The sequence below is a fragment of the Pristiophorus japonicus genome, chromosome 1 (assembly GCF_044704955.1).
Source record: "Pristiophorus japonicus isolate sPriJap1 chromosome 1, sPriJap1.hap1, whole genome shotgun sequence".
In the NCBI taxonomy this organism is placed as follows: Eukaryota; Metazoa; Chordata; class Chondrichthyes; family Pristiophoridae; genus Pristiophorus; species Pristiophorus japonicus.
Window position 1 is genome coordinate 196,849,707 of NC_091977.1, and position 26,101 is coordinate 196,875,807.

Here is a 26,101-nt window from a genome sequence, read left to right on the forward strand (position 1 = left end):
TCTCCTTCCTCTCCTTCCTCTCTCTCTCCTTCCTCTCCTTCCTCTCTCTCTCCTTCCTCTCTCTCTCTCTCTCTCTCTCTCTCCTTCCTCTCGCGCTCTCTCTCTCCTTCCTCTCCTTCCTCTATCTCTCTCCTTCCTCTCCTTCCCCTCTCTCTCTCCTTCCTCTCGCGCTCTCCTTCCTCTCACGCTCTCTCTCTCTCTCTCTCTCCTTTCTCTCTCTCTCTCTCTCCTTCCTCTCTCCCTCCTTCCTCTCCTTCCTCTCTCTCTCCTTCCTCTCCTTCCTCTCTCTCTCCTTCCTCTCCTTCCTCTCTCTCTCCTTCCTCTCCTTCCTCTCTCTCTCTCTCTCTCTCTCTCCTTCCTCTCCTTCCTCTCTCTCTCCTTCCTCTCCTTCCTCTCTCTCTCCTTCCTCTCTCTCTCTCTCTCTCTCTCTCTCCTTCCTCTCACGCTCTCTCTCTCCTTCCTCTCCTTCCTCTATCTCTCTCCTTCCTCTCCTTCCCCTCTCTCTCTCCTTCCTCTCGCGCTCTCCTTCCTCTCGCGCTCTCTCTCTCTCTCTCTCTCTCTCTCTCCTTCCTCTCGCGCTCTCTCTCTCTCTCTCTCTCTCTCTCTCTCTCTCTCTCTCTCTCTCCTTCCTCTCGCGCTCTCTCTCTCTCTCTCTCTCTCTCTCCTCCTCTCGCTCTCTCTCTCTCTCTCTCTCTCTCTCTCTCTCTCTCTCTCTCTCCTTCCTCTCGCGCTCTCTCTCTCTCTCCTTCCTCTCCTCTCTCTCTCTCTCCTTCCTCTCCTTCCTCTCCTTCCTCTCCTTCCTCCTTCCTCTCCTTCCTCTCCTTCCTCTCCTTCCTCTCCTTCCTCTCCTTCCTCTCCTTCCTCTCCTTCCTCTCCTTCCTTCCTCTCTCTTTCTCTCTCTCTCTCTCTCTCTCTCTCTCTCTCTCCTTTCTCTCTCTCTCTCCTTTCTCTCTCTCTCTCCTTTCTCTCTCTCTCTCCTTCCTCTCTCTCTCTCTCTCCTTCCTCTCTCCCTCCTTCCTCTCCTTCCTCTCTCTCTCTCTCCTTCCTCTCCTTCCTCTCTCTCTCTCTCCTTCCTCTCTCCCTCCTTCCTCTCTCCCTCCTTCCTCTCTCCCTCCTTCCTCTCTCCCTCCTTCCTCTCCTTCCTCTCCTTCCTCTCTCTCTCCTTCCTCTCCTTCCTCCTCTCTCTCTCTCTCTCTCTCTCTCTCTCTCTCTCTCTCTCTCCTTCCTCTCCTTCCTCTCTCTCTCTCTCTCTCTCTCTCTCCTTCCTCTCTCCTCTCCTCTCTTTTCTCGTCTCTGTATTCTCTTCTCTCCTCTCCCCACGCAGGTGAAATTGAGTGGTGTCCTTTTACGGCCCTGACTCAATTAGCGTGCAAGGGCCACAAAAGAAGTACAACAGGCTACACAGAACTACAATTTTAAAAATGGCCTAAATCTCGCACATGCCCAGTGGAAGCCCTCTGAAAAAACCCGAATGGAGAGGCCTCCACCTGACACATTCTGATGATGCGTGCCACTGAGTCCCGCTCGCCAACTGACTTCCGCTGCCCCTCCTGTTGCCGCCCACACAACGACGATCAAAGTGGCTCCTGATGGGACCCGGCGGCAGCGGGTGCCAAAAATGGACCTCCCACCCATTGGCCGCCGAGAAATGTGCGACCATCAAAGTCGGCCCCCTTATTTCTGCAAAAAATGGCGGCCGTCTTGCCTCCGATGCAGGAAACGCCAGCCGTCATTTTGGTAAGATTCACACTGCTGCTGTTGTCAGTGTTTCTCAAAATCAAATGTGCAGATTGTGATGTCAATCAGTGTGCAACGTCAGATTTGATGCACAAATACAATTTTGCATTTTGTCGCACACCATAACACCCTCTCTTAACCATGTATGGAAGAACATGCATGTAGCAGTACTGCAGAGATGCTTCTTAAAGGGACACACATCTTTCAGGTAAGTTTCGATTTCAGCTTTTGGAGTTTTTAAAATATTTTATTGAAATAGTGGCTTAATGCAATACATTTAAAAGTTGTTAGTGTGCAGGGAGTGCTTCTGGATGCTTGCAAGGTTTTGGATAGTAGGGGTAGGCCTTTGAGAATACAGAAAATGCTGGAAATACTCAACAAGTCAGGCAGCATCTGTGAAGAGAGAAACAGAGTTAACGTTTCAGGTCAAGATGCTGCCTGATCTGCTGAGTATTGCCAGCATTTTCTGTTTTTATTTCAGATTTCCAGTATCTGCACTATTTTGCCTCTGAGAAGACCACTTGGGGGGGCACATGGAAATGAAGCAGAGGCACCAAAGGGGACAAGTTGCTCGCAGAGGGAAGAGGAAGAGGCAAAAGAGGAGGGAAGGATGTAACCCAGAGACCCACCTTTCTAGTGTGATATCTGGGATGGAATCATCTGCCTGCTGTACCAGTGACCACAACCCCAATTCCCCTTTCAAGATTTGTCCCACACCTTGCCTTCTCTCTCTTACTGACCATCACAACGTCCTCGGCCACAATGCTGAAATAAAAGCCACCACAAAGCAAACTTTACAATCCAACTTTATCCATATATACATCCAATATTACATCAAGAAATCAACTAGTGACCCTTGTGCATTCCCTTAGTGACCATCTTGCGGTGTCTTTGCCTACCCTAGTAATGTCACGCAGTGCCAGCCAGAGGCCATAGCATAGCTGGTGGAAGGCTGTTGACTTTCAGTGGGGGACACTGCAGAATGGCCTTGCAGGGTGATCTCGAGGAGCTGGTGGCTGAGAGTGTGAAATCGGGTGATGGTGTTTCTTCTTCTTCTTCTTCTTCCGCTTAGTCCTCATCCTCCACTTCCATTTCCTGGAATACTTGGATGACAAAAGGGTGGGAAAGCAAGAGCAGCATGCTTACACCATGTACATCAGGAGAGATTGTGAGAAGGAGGATAACGTATGAGGATACCAGCATCTTGTATCCTTTCAGCCCTGCAGCTGGCCAAAGGCTGTGTCATGCCCTTGCCAAGAATTGTCAGCACTGTCTCCTCTAAGAGGGTGAGGTGAAGGCAGGAATATGAGGTGTTTGATAGAGATTGTTAGTATGTGAGTGATTTGGGGCGGAGTTGTGCATTGAGCAGTGTGCGAATCTAGTGGTGCAGTTGGTAAGAGACGACGGCTTTTGAAGATGCATTCACTGACCTTGACCACTGGTCTGAGGTCTTTACACTTCTTTGGGCACTGCAGCCAGATCCTGGAGGGGGTGACACTGCTCACAGTGATGGTCTTGATGATCTGGCCCCACATCCTTCTTTCTGGAGGGCCTCCTGGCCCCCTGTGAGTGGAGGGCCTCTCTTCCACTATTGACCCCCTGCACAAAGCTGGATTGCTGCATGTAAAACCCTGGGTGCCCTTTCCCTCGCCTGTTGAGCCATTTGTGTTAGTGCTGAAGCACTTTTACCATTTTTTATGTGCAGAAGGAAGTTCGGCTTTAAGAGCTAAGACTGCCTAGTTTGGAACAATTGTAATATTTGTTTTTCCAGAAGACATTGAGCTCTAAGGACTAGTGACTGCCTATTTTTGAATGTTTTTTGTTTTCAGAAGACCGTTTTCCTTTAAAGATTTGAGACTGCTTCCTAAAATGACAGCCTTGCGTTAAGAGAAGGCAGCCTCCTTCCAGGGATGCTACAGCCACGTGACATTGGGCCTCCTGCTGAGTGCACAACCTGAAGCAGCAGGTTCCTCTCTAGGCTATGCGCTGCAATCATTCAAATCAGCAGGCAGCACCAAAATAACGGCATTGCCTGTGATGTTTTTACAAGCGCGATCAAATCTCGTCCTGTGATGGTGCCGCCCGCTTTTGGACTTTATCGAATTTCTAGGCTCGAGTCTTTTCACAGAAGAGAGTTGATCTGCAAATTTGATCTGGTGTAAATGGAAGAAGATCCCTACCAAAGTTCTTTATTGGTCTATCATAAATTATTACAAAATGGCACATTCCAAAAATAAACATGAAAATCTGATGCTATTACACGTTCTGCATATGTTTATACAGGCAGGTCCTGTCATTTAAAGCTAATATTATGAGGCCGATGTTTTGAGTTTGCACTATAGGTGGGAAATCCCATCTACCAGCCATGCATCTTGGGAAATTACAGCCACGTTGCCTATGATTTTAATAGACAGAAAAATCATCTTGATACGTGCGGCTGTGGGCAAGAATCCCTCCCAGTGGAGCAAACACAGGAAATTAGCCCTAAAGCAATGTTTCTCCTAATGTGCGTGGGCGTGCGGTCGTTCATTGATCACGAGATCCCGCTCAGGCCTCTCACCAGCTGTTGCCATTGGAAAAGATACCACGCACGCACGGCCATGCAGAAAATTTAAAAGGACCGTGCACAAAAAAAAATGAGGGAACATTGTCCTGATGTGATGTAAATCCAGTATTCATGCTCTTGATAATTGTCCGGTGTCACCTACAAGTAAATGCACTTTGTGTGAGAACAGCATAAGGCTAGGCTGTGATGTCCCTCATAGAATGAATAAATAGCTTGCATTTATAGAACTCTTGGTTATTTGCATGCCACAGGAAAAAAAATCACAGGATAGAAACATAGAAAATAGGTGCAGGAGTAGGCCTTTCGGCCCTTCGAGCCTGCACCACCATTCAATATGATCATGGCTGATCACGCATTTCAATACCCCATTCCTGCTTTCTCTCCATACCTCTTGATCCCTTTAGCCGTGAGGGACACATCTAACTCCCTTTTGAATATATCTAACGAACTGGCCCCAACAACTTTTTGTGGTAGAGAATTCCACATGCCCACAACTCTGAGTGAAGAAGTTTCTCCTCATCTTGGTCCTCAATGGCTTAACCCTTATCCTTAGACTCTGACCCCTGGTTATGGACTTCCCCAACATCGGGAACATTCTTCCTGTCCAATCCCGTCAGAATTTTATATGTTTCTATGAGATCCCTGCTCATTCTTCTAAATTCCATTGAATACAAGCCTAGTCGATCCAGTCTTTCTTCATATGGCAGTCCTGTCATCCCGGGAATCAGTCTGGTGAATCTTCGCTGCACTCGCTCAATAGCAAGAATGTCCTTCCTCAAACTAGGAGACCAAAACTGTACACAATATTCAAGGTGTGGCCTTACCAAGGCCCTGTACAACTGCAGTAAGACCTCCCTGCTCCTATACTCAAATCCTCTCGCTATGAAGGCCAACATGCCATTTGCCGCCTTCACCGCCTGCTGCACCTGTATGCCAACCTTCAATGACTGATGTACCATGACACCCAGGTCTCGTTGCACCTCCCCCTTTGCCAATCTGATAATCAGCGCTCCTGTTTTTACCACCAAAGCGGATAACCTCACATTTATCCACATTATACCGCATCTGCCATGTATTTGCCCACTCACCTCACCTATCCAAGTCACCCTGCAGCCTCTTAGCATCCTCCTCACAGCTCACACCGCCACCCAGCTTAGTGTCATCTGCAAACTTGGAGATATTACATTCAATTAAATCATTCAATTTCATCTAAATCATTAATGTATATTGTAAATAGCTGGGGTCCCAGCACTGAACCTTGCTGTACCCCACTAGTCACTGCCTGCCATTCCGAAAAGGACCCATTTATTCTTACTCTCTGCTTCCTGTCTGCCAACCAGTTCTCTATCCACGTCAGTACATTACCTCCAATACCATGTGCTTTAATTTTGCACACTATTCTCTTATGTGGGACCTTGTCAAAAGCCTTTTGAAAGTCTAAATACACCACATCCACTGGCTCCCCCTTGTCCACTCTACTAGTTACACCCTCAAAAAATTCTAGAGGATTTGTCAAGCATGACTTCCCTTTCATAAATCCATGCTGACTGATCCTTTAACTGCTTTCCAAATACGCTGCTATTACATCTTTAATAATTGATTCCAACATTTTCCCCACCACCGATGTCAGGCTGACCGGTCTATAATTCCCTGTTTTCTCTCTCCCTCCTTTTTTTAAAAGTGGGGTTACGTTAGTTACCCTCCAGTCCATAGGAACTGATCCAGAATCTATAGAATGCTGAAAAATGACCACCAATGCATCCACTATTTCTAGGGCCACTTCCTTAAGTACTCAGGGATGCAGACTCAGGCCTGGGGATTTATTGGCCTTCAATCCCATCAATTTCCCTAACACAATTTCCTGACTAATAAGGATTTCCTTTAGTTCCTCCTCCTCGCTAGACCCTCGTTCCCCTAGTATTTCCGGAAGGTTATTTATGTCTTCCTTAGTGAAAACAGAACCAAAGTATTTGTTCAATTAGTCTGCCATTTCTTTGTTCCCCATTATGACTTCACCTGATTCTGACTGTAAGGGGCCTACATTTGTCTTCACTAATCTTTTTCTCTTCACCTATCTTGGAACTTTTATATGTGGCTAATTACCTCAGAAGATTTCAGAGTCCACAGCAAAACAGATTGTATATGTTCTATTGGAGCAGACCTAATGGGATAAATACAATTTTTGTTCTTTGTAGTTTTCTGTTCTTATGAATTCAAACCATTGTGTGTCAAAGCTCAACAACTAAGTAATTAAATGGGAAAACGCAGATATGATGATTTGTTATTTGCAAACAAGAAAATGACTCATGACATGGAACCTGTAAGAAACTATGATCGAGCTCTGCCAATAGTTTATGGTAAATTCACCATCTGGTATACCAATATATAATACAGAACAAAAGGTTGCTTATTTATTTCATCTGATTCGGCTGAGACAGCAGTTGGAGTGCTACAATTGGTCTTATAAGAGAGGAGCGAATACACCTGAATTCCTGCCATACAGTGATGCCTGCTTGAAAGTGTATGTGTGGACCGTGGGAAAGTAATACCAATAAATGCAGAAGCGTTAAAGAATTACTAGTGCACCATTTTGTGCTTATTGTGTAGTATCAGAGATTTCCAGCATTGATTTTTTCATTTCAGCAACTATGAAGATTTTTTTTGCTATAATTATGTATTTTATGACACAACAGATGAGACCTGGCTATCTAATTGTGCATTGTAAGTGAAAGCTTGAATTGTTGCTGCAGCAAAGTCTTTTTAACATGTCTTTTATATTTTTTATTGTCATTGTTAAAGCTGTCCTGAGGAGGAGGAAGAACGACTAAGTGAATATGAAGAGGACAAGCGTATTGCTGAGGCAAGAGCAGCCAGGACCCGAAAATTCCAAGGTACTTGCACATTAGCAGGGCTGTTCACTGTTCCCATTGTCTTGAGTATTAAGTGCTTTTTCAGGAAACCACCTCGCAATTTTCCAAAACAGGAAGTAATTTCTATAGAAGTACATAAAAACAGATTTATCTGAGTTGATTCAGAGTAGATGAGTTTGTCCGGACAGATGCTAAACTTCAACATGAAACACGGAAATTAAACTTCTGCCTAGGCAAGAAAAAATGTTACAGCATCTTAATTAATTTGACGAGTCATGCATTACCATGAAAAAGATGTGTTGTGGGATTAAATGTAGTATCTCCAAATTTGCGGATGACACTAAGTTGGGTGGCAGTGTGAGCTGCGAGGAGGATGCTGTGAGGCTGCAGAGCGACTTGGATAGGTTAGGTGAGTGGGCAAATGCATGGCAGATGAAGTATAATGTGGATAAATGTGAGGTTATCCACTTTGGTGGTAAAAACAGAGAGACAGACTATTATCTGAATGGTGACAGATTAGGAAAAGGGGAGGTGCAAAGAGACCTGGGTGTCATGGTACATCAGTCATTGAAGGTTGGCATGCAGGTGCAGCAGGCGGTTAAGAAAGCAAATGGCATGTTGGCCTTCATAGCAAGGGGATTTGAGTACAGGGGCAGGGAGGTGTTGCTACAGTTGTACAGGGCATTGGTGAGGCCACACCTGGAGTATTGTGTACAGTTTTGGTCTCCTAACCTGAGGAAGGACATTCTTGCTATTGAGAGAGTGCAGCGAAGGTTCACCAGACTGATTCCCGGGATGGCGGGACTGACCTATCAAGAAAGACTGGATCAACTGGGCTTGTATTCACTGGAGTTCAGAAGAATGAGAGGGGACCTCATAGAAACATATAAAATTCTGACGGGGTTAGACAGGTTAGATGCAGGAAGAATGTTCCCAATGTTGGGGAAGTCCAGAACCAGGGGTCACAGTCTAAGGATAAGGGGTAAGCCATTTAGGACCGAGATGCGGAGGAACTTCTTCACCCAGAGAGTGGTGAACCTGTGGAATTCTCTACCACAGAAAGTTGTTGAGGCCAATTCACTAAATATATTCAAAAAGGAGTTAGATGAGGTCCTTACTGCTAGGGGGATCAAGGGGTATGGCGAGAAAGCAGGAATGGGGTACTGAAGTTGAATGTTCAGCCATGAACTCATTGAATGGCGGTGCAGGCTAGAAGGGCCGAATGGCCTACTCCTGCACCTATTTTCTATGTTTCTATGTTATAGGGCCCAAATTTGCCCAGGAGTTGCTCCATTTTTTTTGGAGCAACTTGATTTTTCTGGATTATCTTAAAAATCCCCATTCTGCACATTCAATTTGCGGCAGTGTAAGAGAGTTAGTGAGGATTTTTTTTAGTTTCGTTTTTTTTTCAAAAGGGGGCATTACCAGCCTCCTACACTCGTTTTGGCCATTTAAACCAGTTTGGACAGCTAATAGTTGCTCCAAACTAACTTAGGCCGGCGTATGTGGCCACTTGTGCCCGCACAGAAAACCCTTGCGGAGAGTTAAGAAATCAACGCAGCTAGGTATTTAATGACTTCACTAAAGAATGTGAATAGGATCAAACAGCTATACAGGACTGACAAACTTCGCAAAGTTAATTTACTATACAACAGAAGCATTCATGGAAGCTTAAACTACAAAAATAAAAGAAGTAAAGAGACAAAACATATTTACATAATTTTTTCAAAATAACCAAATAAAAAATAGAAGTACCTCCTGCTCGTTGGAAAGTATTTTCATCAACAGGGTTAAGGAAAGTCTTGAGTAAGCTCATTAAAATTACTGGCTACACAGTTATCACACCCCCCTCCCCCCCCCCCATCAAAACTCTCCTTTCTCCTCCCCGCCGGATTAAAATTCTCCTCCTTTCCTAGCCCCCCCCCCCCAATCAAAACTTTACTCTCTCCTCCTCTTCCCCCCGGATCAAATCTCTCCTCCTTCCCTCTCCCCACACCAACCTGTTTCTTGTTGCCCTCAGCACGGGAAGGTAGTGGCAGGCCACTCGGCCCGGGATAGGGGTGGGACGTGTTGGGTCCCACGCTGCAGGTATGCATCATCATAATCATGGGAGGAGCTACTGCGCATGCGCGAATGCTCTACTGTGCATGCGGACAGCTGCCAGCACTCTTTTAGACGCAGGGCGCTAGCTCACCCCCCAATGGACTCACCACGCCGTGTCAAGCCCTGGGAGAGTTGGCAGAGGGACCAGAATCCAGGGACATCTTTTTGCCGCCATTTGGATCGTAGGAATTCGGCACATTTCACATGAGTGCGCCGAAAAAACGGGTGGGCCAAATTTGGGCCCATTGAGACAACATTCTGGTATTTTTCCCAAGTTCTTTATACCAACTACATAAATGCATTTCACATGTGGGTTCCTAACCAATTGCTAAACATGGCTAAATCTGCGGGCTGCACCATTTCCATCCCCGTGTTGGGCAATGGCAGCCTACTGAGAGCATCGGCGCAGTTTTCTGTGTCTAGCCTGTGGTGGATGGCATAGTTGTATGCGGACAACGTGAGCACCCATCTCTGGATGCGGGCCGATGCGTTGGTATTTATCCCTTTTTTCTCGGAAAACAATGATATGAGTGGCTTATGGTCAGTTTCCAATTCAAATTGTAGCCCAAACAGGTATTGATGCATTTTCTTTACCCCACAGTCACACACTAACGCTTCTTTCTCAATCATGCTGTAGGCTCTCTCAGCCTTAGACAGACTCCTGGATGTATAAGCAACCGGTTGCAGTTTCCCGAAATCATTAGCTTTTTGCAATACACACCCGACGCCATATGACGACACATCACATGCTAGTATCAAACGCTTACGTGGATCATACAACACAAGCAATTTGTTTGAGCATAACAATTTTCTCGCTTTTACGAAGGCATTTTCTTGGCTTTTGCCCCAAACCTATTCGTCCCCTTTTCATAGTAAGACATGCAGTGGTTCTAACAGTGTGCTAAGACCCGGTAAGAAGTTACCAAAGTAGTTCAGGAGTCCCAGAATTGACCGCAGCTCCGTCACGTTCTGTGGCTTGGTGCGTTCTCGATTGCCTCCGTCTTCGCATTGGTGGGCCTGATGCCATCCGCTGCAATCCTCCTTCCCAAGAACTCCACTTCAGGTGCCAGGAAAATGCACGTCGAGTGTTTTAACCTTAGCCCCATGCCGTTGAGTCAATTGAGTACCTCCTCCAGGTTCTGCAGATGCTCGACTGTGTTCCGACCTGTGACCAAGATGTCATCCTGGAAACCATGGTGTGCGGGACCGACTTCAGTAAGCTTTCCATGTTTCTCTGGAATATCGCCGTGGCTGATCGGATTCCAAACAGGCATTTGTTATAAATTAAAAGACCTTTGTGCGTGTTGATGCAGGTGACGCCATTCGATGATTCCTTCAGTACCTGCGTCATGTAGGCTGAAGTCAGATCCAGCTTCGTGAACGTATTTCCTCCCGCCAGCGTTGCAAAGAGGTCGTTAGCCTTTGGGAGTGGGTATTGGTCCTGCAAGGAGAAACGATTGATAGTTACTTTGTAAATGCCACAGATTCTGATGGTGCCATCTCCATTGAGAACAGGAACGATCGGGCTGGTCCACTCGTTGAACTCGATCGGTGAAATGATGCCCTCTCTTTTTTCAGCCAGTCTAGCTCGATCTCTACCCATTCTCTCATGTACGGTACTGCTCTCACCTTGTGATGGATGGGTCACGCCCCCGGAATTAGGTGGATCTGCATTTTTGCTCCTTGGAATTTCCCAATGTCTGGTTCGAACAGCGAAGGAAATTTGTTTAAGACCTGGGCGCACGAAGTGTCGTCAGCGGGCGATAGCGCTCGGACGTCGTCCCAGTTCCAGCGTATCTTTTCCAGCCAGCTCCTGCTAAGCAGCGAGGGACTAGCGCCCGGTACTACCCAGAGTGGTAGCTTGTGCACCGCTCCATTGTAGGAGACTTTTACAGTAGCACTGCCGATTATGGGAATTAGTTCTTTCATGTAATTTCTTAGTTTCGTACGAATTGGAGTTAAGACTGGCCTTGAGGCCTTGTTGCACCACAATCTTTCGAAAGTCTTTTTGCCCATGATGGACTGGCTCCTGCCCGTGTCCAGTTCCATTGACACTGGGAGACCATTTAGTTCAACATTCAGCATTATCGGGGAACAATTCGTGGTGAATGTGTGTACCCCATGTACCTCTGCCTCCTCATCTGAGGCTCTGGTTTGTCATGATCCTCCGTGGATCTGTCCTCCTCTCCAACATGGTGGTTTGCAGGATTAGCAGCTCGCCTGCACATACGCTGGAGGTGTCCTATTGTTCCACAGCCCTTGCAAACATACCCTTTGAATCGGCATGAATGGAAACTATGATCACCCCCGCAGCGCCAACAATTTGTTAATGGCCTTGCATTCATCACCCTTGATAGTGGACTCTTGAGACATCTGCGGACATGCAGCTGCAGGCATATGTGACCTGCCCTGTACGTTGCGATTCGAAAACAACATCACTTTTTTCATAGTACTTGTAGCAGCATGTGTGCTGACAGATTTGCTTAGTATTGTCACTGGTGGCAATGAACGCCTGGGCTATCGCTATGGCCTTACTCAAGGTTCGGGACTCTACAGTCAAAATTTTGCGAAGTATGGTTTTGTGGCCAATGCCAAGTACGAAAAAGTCTCTGAGCATGTGCTCCAAATGTCCTTTAAATTCGCAATGTCCTGCAAGGTATCTTAACTCGGCGACATAACTCGCCACTTCCTGGTCTTCAGACCTTTTGTAGGTGTAGAACCGGTACCTCGCCATCAGAACACTTTCCTTCGGGATCAGTATGCACAAATCATCGTACGATTTCCCCGTGGGTTTCGCTGTATTGAGCAGATTCTTCATGAGGCCATACGTTGGTGCCCCACAGACGGTGAGGAGGATCACCCTTCGTTTGGCAGCGCTCTCTTCCCCATCTAGCTCGTTGGCCACGAAGTATTGGTCGAGTCGCTCCACAAAAGTTTCCCAATCATCTCCCTCGGAGAATTTCTTCAGGATGCCCACTGTTCTCTGCATCTTTGGGTTTGCTATCTGTATCTTGTCGCCAGTTGTTATGTATGGCGAACGAGTCAGACTGAACACTGAGCTCAAAGTAAAGTGTGACCGTAGTCTTTTATTGCAGGTCTCCAGAGTGCCTCTCCAACCTGTGAGGCCTCCTTAAATATCTGTGCTCCCAAGGGATTGTGGGTCCCTTGGGACTCCAGGGGATGAGCCCTCTCGTGGCTGTTCAGAGTAAATATAAGTTTACATATATAACCGCAACCATCGGGGAAACTCCTCTGTAATTACCGCAATTGGACTTGTCATCTTTCTTGAAGATGGTCATGATTATGGCATCTGAGATCCCTTGGCATGCTTTCCTCTTTCCAGATAAGAGAGATGAGGTCATGGATTCATGCTAAGAGTACTTCTCTGCTATGCTTTAGTACTTCGACAGGGATTCAATCTGCTCCTGAGGCCTTGTTGTTTGTCAGTTGTCAGATGTCCTTTTCAACCTCGTGCAAGGCTGGGATTGTGCCGAGGTGGTGGCGGGTAGCATGCAGTAGGATGGCATCAAAGACAGAGTCTTCAAAGTACTCCATCCAGTGGACACTGACTGCCTCTCTATCCTTGATGAGCACCTCTCCGTTCTTGGCTCTCAGTGGGATAGGGCCTTGAGTGCTTGGGCTGTAAGTGGTCTTGACTGCGCTAAAAAAATCTACGCACATCTTGATTGTCGGCTAGTTGCTGGATTTCCTGCGCTTTTTTCACCCACCATCTGTTCTTTAGGTCACGAGTTTTTGTTGGTCCTCCACCTTCAGGAACCACCTTCTTTGGCTTCGTCCATAGCTTCCAGGGTTGGGGCGTACACAATGATGTCCGTAGCGTACTGGTTCCAGGCTAGGGTGAGCCAAAGGGTCAGGAGGCGTTCGTTTATCCCGCAACAGGAGTCACTAAGATGCCAAACTAGCTCATTCTGATGGCGAAGCCTACCCCATGGAGGCGGCTTTCTTCCCCTCATTTGCCTTTCCAGAAGGAGGTGTAACCACCACCTTGTTCCTTGAGCTGGCCTTCTCCTGCCTGTCGTGTCTCGCTCAGGATGGGAATGTTGATGTCGTATTGTCTAAGTTCCTGGGCAATGATAGCAGTGCGACCTTCTGGTCTGACGCTGTTGAGGTTGTCCATGAGGGTCCTGATGCTCCTGGTCCCGAACTTCATTCTAGAGGGTGGAAGATGTCTGTGCGTCAATTCTTTTAACGTGGGGTGGCAGTTGCACACCAGCTCCCACACAAACTTTCTCTCGCTCACTCACTTCTCTTCTTTTATCTCTTTCTCTTTCTTTCTCGCTCGCTCGCTCGTTTTCTCTCTCTCTCTCTCTCTCTCTCTCTCTCTCTCTCTCTCTTACTCACTCTCACGTTTCAGAGATCGCAGTGCGGGTGAGCGCATTGAGCTTGGAGCAGCTTGTGAGTTTTTCCATATAATACTGACACTGTACTCCATTGCAGCTTCAGCATGCTGTTCTAAATGGTATATACTTCAATGCAAGGAGTACAAGGAATAAGGCAGATGAGCTGAGAGCACAGATAGACACTTGGGAGTATGATATTAGTCAGAAGGAGAAGAAGAGCAAATATGCAGGCACATTTACAGAGAAGTGCAAAAACAATAGGGCAGTAATCGTGGGGGATTTCAACTACCCTAATATTAATTAGTGTGAAAGGTATAGAGAGTTCAGAATTCCTAAAATGCATTCAGGAGAATGTTTTTAGCCAGTATGTAGCAAGCCCAACAAGGGAGGGGGCGATTCTGGACTTTGATTTAGGGAATGAAGGTGGGCAGGTGCAAGGGGTATCAGTGGGAGAACATTTTGGTGCTAGTGATCATATTCAGCAAGATTTAGGGTAGTTATGTAAAAGGACAAAGATAGACTGGGAATAAAAGTTCTCAATTGGGGAAAAGTCAATTTTGCAAAGCTGAGTGGTGATTTTTAGCCAGAGTGCACTGGAAACAGTTACTTGAAGGTAAATCAATGTCCGAGCAGTGGGAGGCTTTCAAGGAGGAGATCCGGAGGGTTCAGAGCACGTATGTTCCCTTAAAAAAAAAAGGGTGGGACTAACAAATCTAGAGCTCCCTAGATGTCAGGGTCATAGAGGGAAGGATAAAGAAAAAAAGGGAGGCTTGGAGAATGTAATATCTCCAAGGTTGCAGATAACACTAAACTGGATGGCGGTGTGAGCTGTGAGGAGGATACTAAGAGGCTGCAGGGTGACTTGGACAGGTTAGGTGAGTGGGCAAATGCATAACAGATGCAGTATAATGTAGATAAATGTGAGGTTAGCCGCTTTGGTGGCAAAAACAGGAAGGCAGAATATTATCTGAATGGTGACAGATTAGGAAAAGGGGAGGTGCAACAAGACCTGGGTGTCATGGTACATCAGTCACTTAAAGTTGGCATGCAGGTACAGCAGGCGGTGAAGAAGGCAAATGACACGTTGACCTTCATAGCGAGAAGATTTGAGTATAGGAGCAGGGAGGTCTTACTACAGTTGTACAGGGCCTTGGTGAGGCCACACCTTAAATATTGTGTACAGTTTTGATCTCCTAATCTGAGGAAGGACATTCTTGCTATTGAAGGAGTGCAGCGAAGGTTCACCAGACTGATTCCCGGGATGGCAGGACTGACATATGAAGAAAGACTGGATCGACTAGGCTTATATTCATTGGAATTTAGAAGAATGAGAGTCGACCTTATAGAAACATATAAAATTCTGATGGGATTGGACAGGTTAGATGCAGGAAGAATGTTCCCGATGTTGGGGAAGTCCAGAACCAGGGGTCACAGTCTAAGGATAAGGGGTAAGCCATTTAGGACTGAGATGAGGAGAAACTTCTTCACTCAGAGAGTTGTGAGCATATGGAATTCTCTATCACAGAAAGTTGTTGAGGTCAGTTCGTTAGATATTTTCAAAAGGGAGTTAAATGTGGCCCTTACGGCTAAAGGTATATGGAGAGAAAGCAGTAATGGGGTACTGAAGTTGCATGATCAGCCATGATCATATTGAATGGTGATGCAGGCTCGAAGGGCCGAATGGCCTACTCCTGCAACTTTTTTCTATGTTTCTATGACAAATACCAAGGGCTCAATACTGCAGAAACTCTCGGGGAGTATAAAAAGTGCATGGATGAAATTAAAAAGGAAATTAGAAAAGAAAAGAGAGAGCATGAAAAAATGTTGGCAAGTAAAATCAAGGAAAACCCAAAGATGTTTTATAAATACATTAAGAGCAAGAGGATAACTGAAGAAAGAGTAGGACATATTGGAGACCATAAAGGTAATGTGTGTGTGGAGGCAGATGACGTGGATATGGTTCTCAATGAATACTTTGTGTCTGTGAGAGAGGGGCGATGCAGACATTGCAATCAGGGAGGAGGAATGTGAAATATTAGATGAAATAAACATCGAGAGAGGAAGTATTAAGGGGTTTAGCATCTTTGAAAGTGGACAAATCCCCAGGCCCTGATGAAATGCATCCCAGGCTGTTGAGCGAAGCAAAAGACAAAATAGATGGATGGATCTACGCATGGTGCCGGAGGATTGGAGGATGGCTAATTTTGTATCCTTGTTTAAGAAGAGAGGAAAAGGATAGGCCGAGTAATTACAGGCCTGTCAGCCTAACCTCAGTGGTGGGAAAATTGTGGAAAAAATCCTGAAAGACAAGGATTAATCAAGGACAGTTAGCGTGGATTTGTTAAAGGAAGGTCGTGTCTGACTAACTTGATTTAATTTTTTGAGGAGGTAATCAAGAGGGGCAATGAGGGTAGTGCGTGTACGATGTAGTATATATGGACTTTAGCAATGCTTTTGATAAGGTCCCACATGGTAGACTGGTCATGAAGGTTAAAGCCCATGGGATACAGGGAAAAGTGGCAAGTTGGATCCAAAATTGGCTTGGAGAAAGGAAGCAAAGGGTAATGATTGATGTTTTTGTGACCGGAAGGATTATTCCAGTGGGGTTCTGCAGGGCTCAGTACTGGGTCCCTTGCTTTTTGTGGTATATATCAACGATTTGGATTTGAATATAGGGAGTATGATTAAGAAGTTTGCAGGCAACACTAAAATTGGCGGTGGGGTTGATAATGAAGAGGAACGTCATGGGCTGCAGAAGGATATCAATCTACTGGTCAGGTGGGCAGAGCAGTGGCAAATGGAATTTCATTCAGAGAAGTGTGAGGTGATGCACTTTGGGAGGACTAATAAGGAAAGGGTATACACATTAAGCGGTAGGCCACTTAATAATATAGATGAACAAAGGGACCTTGGAGTGCTTGTCCACAGATCCCTGAAAGTAGCAGGCCAGGTGGATAAGGTGGTTAAGAAGGCATATGGAATGCTTGCCTTTATTGGCCGAGGCTTAGAATATAAGAGCAGGGAGGTTATGCTTAAATTGTATAATACTTTGGTTAGGCCACAGCTGGAGTACTGCATGCAGTTCTGATCACCATATTATAGGAAGGATGTGATTGTACTAGAAAGGGTGCAAAGGAGATTTACTAGGCTACTGCCTGGAATGGAGAATCTTAGTTATGAGAACAGATTGGATAGACTGGGTTTGTTCTCATTGGAACAGAGAAGGTTGAGAGGAGACCTCATTGAGGTGCACAAAATATGGAGGGGCCAGGATATAGTAGATAGTAAGGATCTATTTCCATGGGTGGAGGGGTCTATTATGAGGGGGCATAGTTTTAAGGTGGTTGGTGGAAGGTTTAGAGGGGATTTGAGAGGGGCTTCTTTACGCAGAGGGTTGTGGGGATCTGGAACTCGCTGCCTGGAAGAGTGCTGGATGCAGAAACCCTCACCACTTTAAAGAGATGGTTGGATGGGCACTTAAAGTGCAGTAACCTGCAGCGTTACGGACCTAGAGCTGGTAATTGGGATTAGACTGGATGACCTTTTGTTGGACAGCGCAGATATAATGGTAAGTACTGCAGGGAATAGAAAACGGTCAGGGTGATCTCCTGGACTAGTTTCGATTGCCTGGATGGGTCGGAGAGGAATTTTCCCAGATTTTCTCTCCCTAAATTAGCCTGGGTTTTTATCTGGTTTTTGATTCTCCCAGGAGGTCACATGGCTCCGGTTGGGGTGGAGTGTAGAATGTTTCAGTGTAAGGGGTGTCGCAGTTGTGTGAAGTGGACTGGTTGGGCTGGGTGCTCTTTGCCTTTCCGTCATTGTTCATATGTTTATATGTAACCTTTAGGGCTGCTGACCGAGGGCCATGCGGCTCTTTGTCGGCCTGCATGGACACGATGGGCCGAAATGGCCGTCTCCTGCACTGTCAATTTCTATGTTTCTATGTTTTAACTTGTCAGGTGGGCAGAACAGTGGCAAATGGAATTCAATCTGGGGAAGTGTGTACTAATGCATTTTGGGAAGCTAACAAGACAAGGGAATGAACATTAAACATTAGGACACAGAAGTGTAGAGGAACAAAGGGACTTTGGAGTGCATGTCCACAGATCCCTGAAGGTCGCAGGCCAGGTAGATAAGGTGGTTAAGAAGGTATACGGAATACTTGCCTTTTTTAGCCGAGGCATAGAATACAAGAGCAGGGAGGTTATGCTTGAACTGTATAAAACCTGAGTTAGGCCATAGCTAGAGTAATGCATGTAGTTCTGATCACCACAATGCAGGAAAGATGTGAATGCACTAAAGAGGCTACAGAGGAGATTTATGAGGATGTTGCCTGGACTGGAGAATTTTAGCTATGAGGAAAGATTGGATAAGCTGGGATTGTTTTCTTTGGAACAGAGAAGGCTGAGGGGAGACCTAATTGAGGTGCATAAAATTATCAGGGCCCTAGATAAAATGGATAGGATGGACCTATTTCCCTTGGCAGAGGGGTCAACATCCAGGTGGCATAGATTTAAAGTAATTGGTCGAAAGGTTAGAGGGAATTTGAGGGGAAGTTTCTTCACCCAGAGGGTGGTGGGGGTCTGAAACTCACTGCCTGAAATCGTGGTAGAGGCAGATACCCTCACCACATTTAAAAGGTACTTGGATGTGCACTTGAAGTGCTGTGACCTACAGGGCTACGGATCAAGAGCTGGAAAGTGGGATTAGGCTGGATAGCTTTGTTGGCCGGCGCGGACACGATGGGCCTAAATGACCTCCTTCCGTGCTGTAAATCTCTATGATTCTGTGAAGTGCCTGGCCTCTGCTTGGCTCATTTCCATGAATAAAGAGAGTTTGAATTGTAGCATATCGTTCCACAGCATAAAGCATTTAGGATTCAGTATGAATTGGCATGCTTTTCATTGACCTAGATGGAGATTTGGCAAGAAAGATTTAAAACAAAATGGCAATTCTCTTACTTGATGTTGTATATATACAAAAAACATACTGCGAGCCAGCATCACTGCTAGAAACCAGCAATATTACCTTCTTTTCGTATGTTTGTATATTCTTAATTTCCATCTTCCACATGCCACAAGAATCGGGACTGACTTGGTCTTGAGAAAATTGGTATGTGCAGCAATTGGAATGTGACGTGATCTCTATGAAATAAAAACAATTAGATCTATTTATAATATGTAACATATGTTAAAAAAATCATTCCTAGCTGCAGCATTCCAAAAGTATTTCACTACGTTAAGTGACAGGGCCATCTAAAGAAAAAAATAGCAACCAGCCTTAAGAACCATGCAGTTTGTTTAGCTTAACTAAAAAAAATACAGAGCACATTAACAAATTCTGCCAAATACCTGACTTCATAAAGTAACCTGAAGGAGGCCTGCAGCCGAATGACACTTTCAAAAGAGCAACGGCATGAGCGCCTCAACAGACAACAGAACCAGCAAGTAAGCCAACAGCCAAGATTCATTAATAAACTAAATAACTGCAGGATTAACTAAAAAGAAAAAACAAAGAATTCATCAAAAAGATGAAAAACGAAAGGAGACCCATCCTGAATCAGCTGTGCGAAGCTCTGAGAACTGTTGTCAGAAACAGAAAACCCTTCTGCTGTACATGGAGCAAACGATCCACAGCAGTAAGTGAGCTGAGGCAGTAAAAAGGCACGGGCCAAAATTCACCGTCCCTGAAGGGGATGGCTACCGCGGGGTTTTGGGCTGCCGATCGACAAAATCAATCAGCCACCACGGTCGGGTGTTTTTCCTTCCCCGAGCCATATTCAGCTCGGTGGGGGTGGGGATTTGAGCGGTGCGCACTTCCGCCGGAATTGGTGGGGCGAAGCTGTGCTGAAGGAGTTAGTGGCGCGGTGAAGTCTTCAGCGGGCGGGCCACTGGAAAATGGCCAAGCCCACGAAATTCAGCAGCAAAAAACCGAGGACGACTTCAGGCAGTGCCCCCACGAGGTTTTCCAGTCGGTGCACGAACACGATACTGCTGGAGTTTTGCCACGATTTGGTCAGTTTGGTAGGAAAATAGTTTTATTATATATTAGTATTTTTATTTCAGATTCCAGCATCCGTGGTATTTTGCTTTTGAAATATTTTTATTCATTGTTTTGGCTCCATTAAAGCTGCTGAGTGCTGCTCAGAGGTTTTCAGACTTTTGTGCAACTTTCAAGTCTGACTCATTAGTGGAGACCTGTGGGCTGCAGAGACCTGTTTGGCAGGGTTCACCCAGAGGAGGGGAGGAGTGTTGGGAGGGCGACACCTGGTACACCTGGTCAGAAGCAGGGTGGCACACAGGAGAAGGCATCACTGTCAGCACCGTGCAGAAAGGGTACGTCCTCACATATATGGAGGTGCCTGACACCTCCCCTGCAATCTCCCTCCATACATTATGTACTGGCGGTCTGCCAGGTCTCCCCACGTCAAAAAACAGTATTCTTCTTCTGTCCTCCATACTGTCCATCAGTGTCTCCAGCTCCATATCAGTGAACCTGTTGGCTCTCCTTGCACCTCTTACACCAGCCCTCCTTCCAAACTCCTTCCCCCCTCGGGGCCTTGCTGCAAACCCTGGCTTTAAAAAGGCCACAGAGCAGCTGGCTTGTTAGAAACCCTTACCCGCATGTTTAATTTCTCAGTGGTTATAACGTTCAAATTAAGAGCCACACCGTTGAAAAATCCACTTTGGAAGGGTTCATTAGTGCTGGAACCTATTTTTTCACTTTTGTGGCTGAAAATGGAGTGGACCAGCCACGAAAAAATGTTGGTGCTGATGGCCACAAAAAGGTGGGGGGAACACCAGCTTTCCAGCAGTACTGAATTCTGGGCCCACAGTCTCAACCACTGAAGCAAAAATTACATGAGGTGTAATCCCCCTTGAGATATAAAGCAAGTACTGACAATGCCCCCAACTCAACCCTGCCACTGAGGCCACAGTTCCCCCTCCTCCCTCAAACATGTTAAAGCTTAAATTAGAAGGCATACCTGTTGAACACACATTGTAACCAAAATTGGACATCGAAACCCTCACCCCCCCCCCGTCCCCCGCCAGCCAAAACCAAAATCGGATGCCGGCACCCTTAACATACTTCCAGCTAAGCTCAAAATTGCACACAACACCCATTCCTTTCAGGACACATTCATATACCAGCACCTCCTAACCCCCACTGATGGCAAAGTAGCGTTCACCCTGCCGCTCCCAATCCACAACTGAGGCCAAAGTCTGAAGCAGTCCCTGAACTCCAAAAATATCACGACCTGGTAGAACCTTCCACCTCTACAGAAGCAGAATTAACTCTTGGCTCCGTCTGCCCAAGACAAACTACTCCAGCCCACTAAACTCACTCCTCTCATTGCTTCCTTGCAACACTTTTTCTGTTACAGTCACATTTGTGACTTCTTCCAAGCTATTTTCATCCGTTATTTTCATCCCATTTTTTCCTGATAGGTCAACAGTATTATTTTGCCCCTACTGATCCCATCCGCACCTCCATCCTGCCATGACCTCCTGCCTTATTGTGTCAATTTCAGACCTTCTCTATCTCTACCTGCCAATTCCTACAATCTCCACCAGCTCCCACAATTTACTGGCTATTCTTCGGCCTTGGCCACTGTGCTATAGCCACACCAGTGAGCAGCACAGGAAGAGAATGGTCGGAAGTCAGAGGAGAGACTGGGATAGGTGTGAAGATCAGGACAAGTGAAAAAAATCGAAACGGGAGAGGTGAACTGCTTCTCTGCCCAACTCATTTGTGAGAGACGCCATGGAAGATTCACTATTCTGATATAAATATTTTATCTCTTAAAGGTCTACAATCCTGTACAAGGCCAAGACTGCACAAAACATAAACACAGGCATTTATATTTCATGTTGAAGCTTATTTATGTGGTTTTTTATATATATATATATATATATATATATATGTGTGAAACCAATTGAAAAATGACACAAACATAAAACAGATTAATAAAACTGTTAGTAATGTATCATCATTTCTGGTTCAACAGTTCCAATTTCATTTTAAATTGTTTTTTCAATTATTAATAGTAGAAAAATAGAAGTTATATAGCCTTTTGCAACTCCCTTCAGTATTCACCAAGATAAATGTACTCAATCTCCTATTTGGGCTCATTCATAATTGTCATAATTTCGTAAGAATGCCCTGAAGGTGGTGTGGGTAATATCCGATGTTCATTTATTCATATTGTATATGCAGAATTGATTGGTATTCATTTTTTACAATGCTTTTAGGAGGAGGAAAATAAATTTAAAAAATAACTCTTTGTACTGTGGTGAACCACATCTTAGCAGATTCAACTGTAGATATTTGCATAAGTGACTGCTGATGTTTTCTGTACAGAGCGGCTGAGTTTACAGGATCAGCTAGTGTGCAGTAGTTTGGAGGAGAAGCTGCGAATCTATGCAGAGATGGCTGAAAGAAATGGCTATGAAGAAGTAGGACCGGAAACACAGCTTTTGCTCAAACCAGATACCGTTGAACTTCCACAAGCTGGATTTTTATTGACTGCTGCAGTCAGGGAGGGTAGGAATATATTCATCCTTTAGATTGTACTTATTTGTCATTTAATATCAGAATAACATGTCATAAAAATGTTGTACAAATATTCAGATTGTAAAATATCACATGTTTGAAAATAAATTTAGCAAATTAATTGAATTACAATACTGTTAAATTGTTACTGTGTTTTATTTTATTTTCTTCTCTTTCTGTAGCTGAAAGCCTTCAAACTTTACTGGTATCTCAACCATGCAGCTTTGCTCAGCAGCCACGGGAAGGTTTGGGAGAACCAGTGATGCCACACAAATTAGAAATGTTCGGGAGCTTTAGCCATTATGCACCATCATCTATGTGTAAGTGGGATTTTTTTTTAAATTCATTCGCAGGATGTGGGCGTTGCTAGCAAGGCCAGCATGTATTGCCCATCCCTAATTTCCCTTGTGTGGCTTGCTAGGCCATTTCAGAGGGCAGTTGAGAGACAACCACATTGCTGTGGGTCTGGAGTCACATTTAGGCCAGACCAGGTAAGGACCGCAGATTTCCTTCCCTAAAGGACATCAGTGAACTAGAGGGGTTTTTAACGACAACCCGGTAGTTACAGGGTCACCATTACTGATACTAGCTTTTTAATTTTAGATTTATTTTAACTGAATTCAAATTCTCCAGCTGCCGTGCTTTGAACTCTTGTCCCCAGATTAATAGTCCAGGCCTCTGGATTACTAGTCAGTCTAAGCTGGTTACAGGGAACTAATGCATTCATATGAATGGTTGTACCGTTGTCAGATTATTTAAAAAGGAACTCCACCCATATTATTGTAAAGAAAAATGGAGTAGATTTTTAAGAAAGGTTGTCTGATTTCCAATTCGCATGTTTCTCAATAAATCTTTCCCTTCCAGCAGCGACTTTCATGAGTTAGAGAAATTAAGTTGTAATAATAACATACACTGCAAAAAAACAGTAATCTGACTAAAGTATTATGTTAAAAATTGTGAGAAACTATAACCATAAAAGAATGGGGGCAATTTGTAATACACAGTTTGGTTACAGGTCTATTTTGCAGCAATTGCACTGGGCCAATATGCCATTTACTGATATGAGACCACAGGAGTTTTATTGGCTCGTACAGCAATATTATATTTGTAATAGATAGTGTCAACATGACTGTTGTTCCATATCATTTAGGACTTCCTAATGTTATTTTGAAATCATAGTAGTTCTGGTTAGTCTGTCTATCATCTATCTCTTTTCCCGCTCTCATTAATGTTTTCATGCACAACTTGACTTCATATTTTCATGTTTTAATCACACCAGTGAGCCAGACGACTTACTCCACCTTCCACAGTTCTGCTAAACCGTGGGTTCCTCCTCCACAGTAGCGCCAGATCAAAGGACCCACCCCCATGCTGCCAAACATCAGCAGAGTTACTACAGTACTGTCAAATGCCAGGACCCCCACCCCAAAGCACAAGACCATTGCTACCAAAGCACAGTACTTTTCCAAAATCCAGCAAAATCCCCATTCCTTCTCCTAATGCTCATCTAATACTAGGGGCTAGACTTTCCACTTCACCGCCCATCTATGGCCCAAAATGGACCTCCATCACCCATTTTGAGCAAAAAGTGGAAACTAGGCCCAAAATATCGCTGGAAAAATAGGCCCCCAAGTTTCCACTTTGATCGCTGAGATGATCACCCAAATGATCGCCCACACAAGGCCCACCCCAAGTTTCAGCACTTAGCATGCACTTCACTGGGCCGATGCAAGGCCCAAATGAGTGCTCAAAAATAGTTGCTTTTCAGGGCCTCAGAGAGGGAAATGGGCACCAAGGATGCCATTTTTAGCCTCGAAGGAAGGGTGGAGAATTGTTCTGAGTTATTTAGAGAATAAAATTGATGCAAATTGTTCTCAGAAATTTGGGACAGGGAATATAAATAGGTATTATCACCTTATTTCTGCTAAATAGATCTCATATATTGGAATTATGTATTAAATAGCTTTTACGTAGTGAAGTTATTTAATGTTATTCCGTGGGGAAACAGAATAAACAAACAAATCTGCATGAAGAACTGTAACGTTGTAAAACTTATGTAAATAAGAGAGAAGGAACAAAAGTTTTAGAATTTTTTTTTTTATTAACAAACAAAGAACTAATGAACAACACCCTCCTGCACCAACCCACCCTTCCCTCAAAATCCCCAAAACGTTAGAAGAAGAAGAAATTGAACATTTTAAAGAACAAGTAGCCATTTAAGTAATGATAACGTGACCATTTCAGCCTTGATAACAATTGACCATTTCAGTCATAACAAATTATCATTTCAGAAAGAATGGAAAGTGGACAGTTAAGTAATGATAACAAGTGAACATTTAACTATTGAATACAATTGGCCAATTTATAACAATAACAAGAGTATAATAAATTGGTAATAACAAGTGAACATTTTAAAACAAGTGAACTATAGAGAAGCACTCCCCCCTCCCTACCTAAGGCCACATTTCCCTCCAGATCCTGTCCCACCCCGTGTTCGCACCCCACCCGCCCGTTTTGGTCTACGCAGACCGACACCAAGACATCATGGGATGTCAAGACTTCCTGCCGTGGTGGAGGTGACGGAGCGGGAGCGGAAGCGGAAGCCTGAAGCTCCACTTCCGAGTCTAGAGGAACTGTGTTCTCCGTACTCACTTGCGTGTTCGGGGTCTCGCTGCGAGCAGACACGACACCTTGGGGTGCAGCGCCGTGTCCAGCCAGCAACGAATGCAGTAGGGCATTGGTTGCGGCTGTCTGCTGCCGAATCACCTCCAACGTCTCCCAAGCAGTCTGTGACTGCTCAGAAGACCAGTTGGAGAAGTTCTGGCAGAACTCGCTCCAGGATGCTGGAAACTGGCTCCAGTTCACAGAGAATCCCGCGAACCCCTGGATAAGGTCGCGACCAATCGTGACCGTCTCCCTGCACAGGGAAATCAAGCGCTCTGTCTGGCCCTCCAAGGCAGGCAATTGCTCGCCACGCTGACCGGACCTTCGTGAGGTCGGCGTTTGCAATATGACTCGCCTTGGCGTTGCCACCTGCACACCGCTTGGTCCCGGTGCTTCTTCCAGCTCAACCGAGATGGCCACAGGTTGTTCCCCCCTCCCCCCCCCCCCCCCCCCACCACAAACATCTCTTTCTCTTCCGTCTCATCAATCTCCTCCTCCTCCTCCTGCTGATATACCACAGCAGCAGGAGTCCTCAGTGGCTCCCCTTCTCAGTCTCCTGTGATCTCGCCGAAGTTTCAGTGGTGGTGGTAGTGGATTCCAGCGACTCGACGACCACTTGATCTTTAATTTGGTAAACAACGTTTAACAATTCAAATCATTACATTACAATTTTTCTCCAACTGAAAACATTACAATGTATTCCATTACCCCATACGCATAAGTGATCACAAGATTTAACATGACCTCACATGACCTCATTCGAAGATCTATAGTACATCACAATTATATATCAGATTATATTATAATTGCATAACATTACATGCGTAACTACGATATTTTCAATATTTACTAATGATTCACACATTGCACAATGCACATTTTTCATTATTCACAATGCACATTTCTCATTACTCACATGTCTCAAGGGTGGGTTCGGCCACACCACGGGATGTGACCGAACAGCTTTCTGGCCCCACCAAGGACACCGGGAGCTCCTCGTACTGGCTTAGTGTGTGCATCATGGCAGCACCCCCACCTGTCCTCCGTTGCTCCCAATTATTCATTGAAATCTTCTTCTGTAAATGATACGATAACATTGCATGGCATAATCAAATGGATCAGGCAATTTAAGACATTGAAGACATTAAAGACTGACAGATTTAAATGCTCTATTACAAATTAGCATTACGTTGTATATTTTGCACTACGACATTTAACTTTATGCTGGGTTGCATAACTTTATTCAT

At 45.1% G+C, this 26,101-nt stretch overlaps 1 protein-coding gene across 1 annotated transcript in view; it reads left to right on the top strand.

The window, feature by feature from the left end:
• The window catches only part of arhgef28a (Rho guanine nucleotide exchange factor (GEF) 28a), a 484,332-nt gene that overhangs the window by 321,720 nt on the left and 136,511 nt on the right, over positions 1-26,101 (top strand). The window contains exons 28-30 of the mRNA XM_070876112.1: positions 7,103-7,194; positions 21,999-22,181; positions 22,373-22,510. Coding sequence (XP_070732213.1) covers positions 7,103-7,194; positions 21,999-22,181; positions 22,373-22,510 — 413 coding nt within the window. The remainder of the gene's footprint in view (positions 1-7,102; positions 7,195-21,998; positions 22,182-22,372; positions 22,511-26,101) is intronic.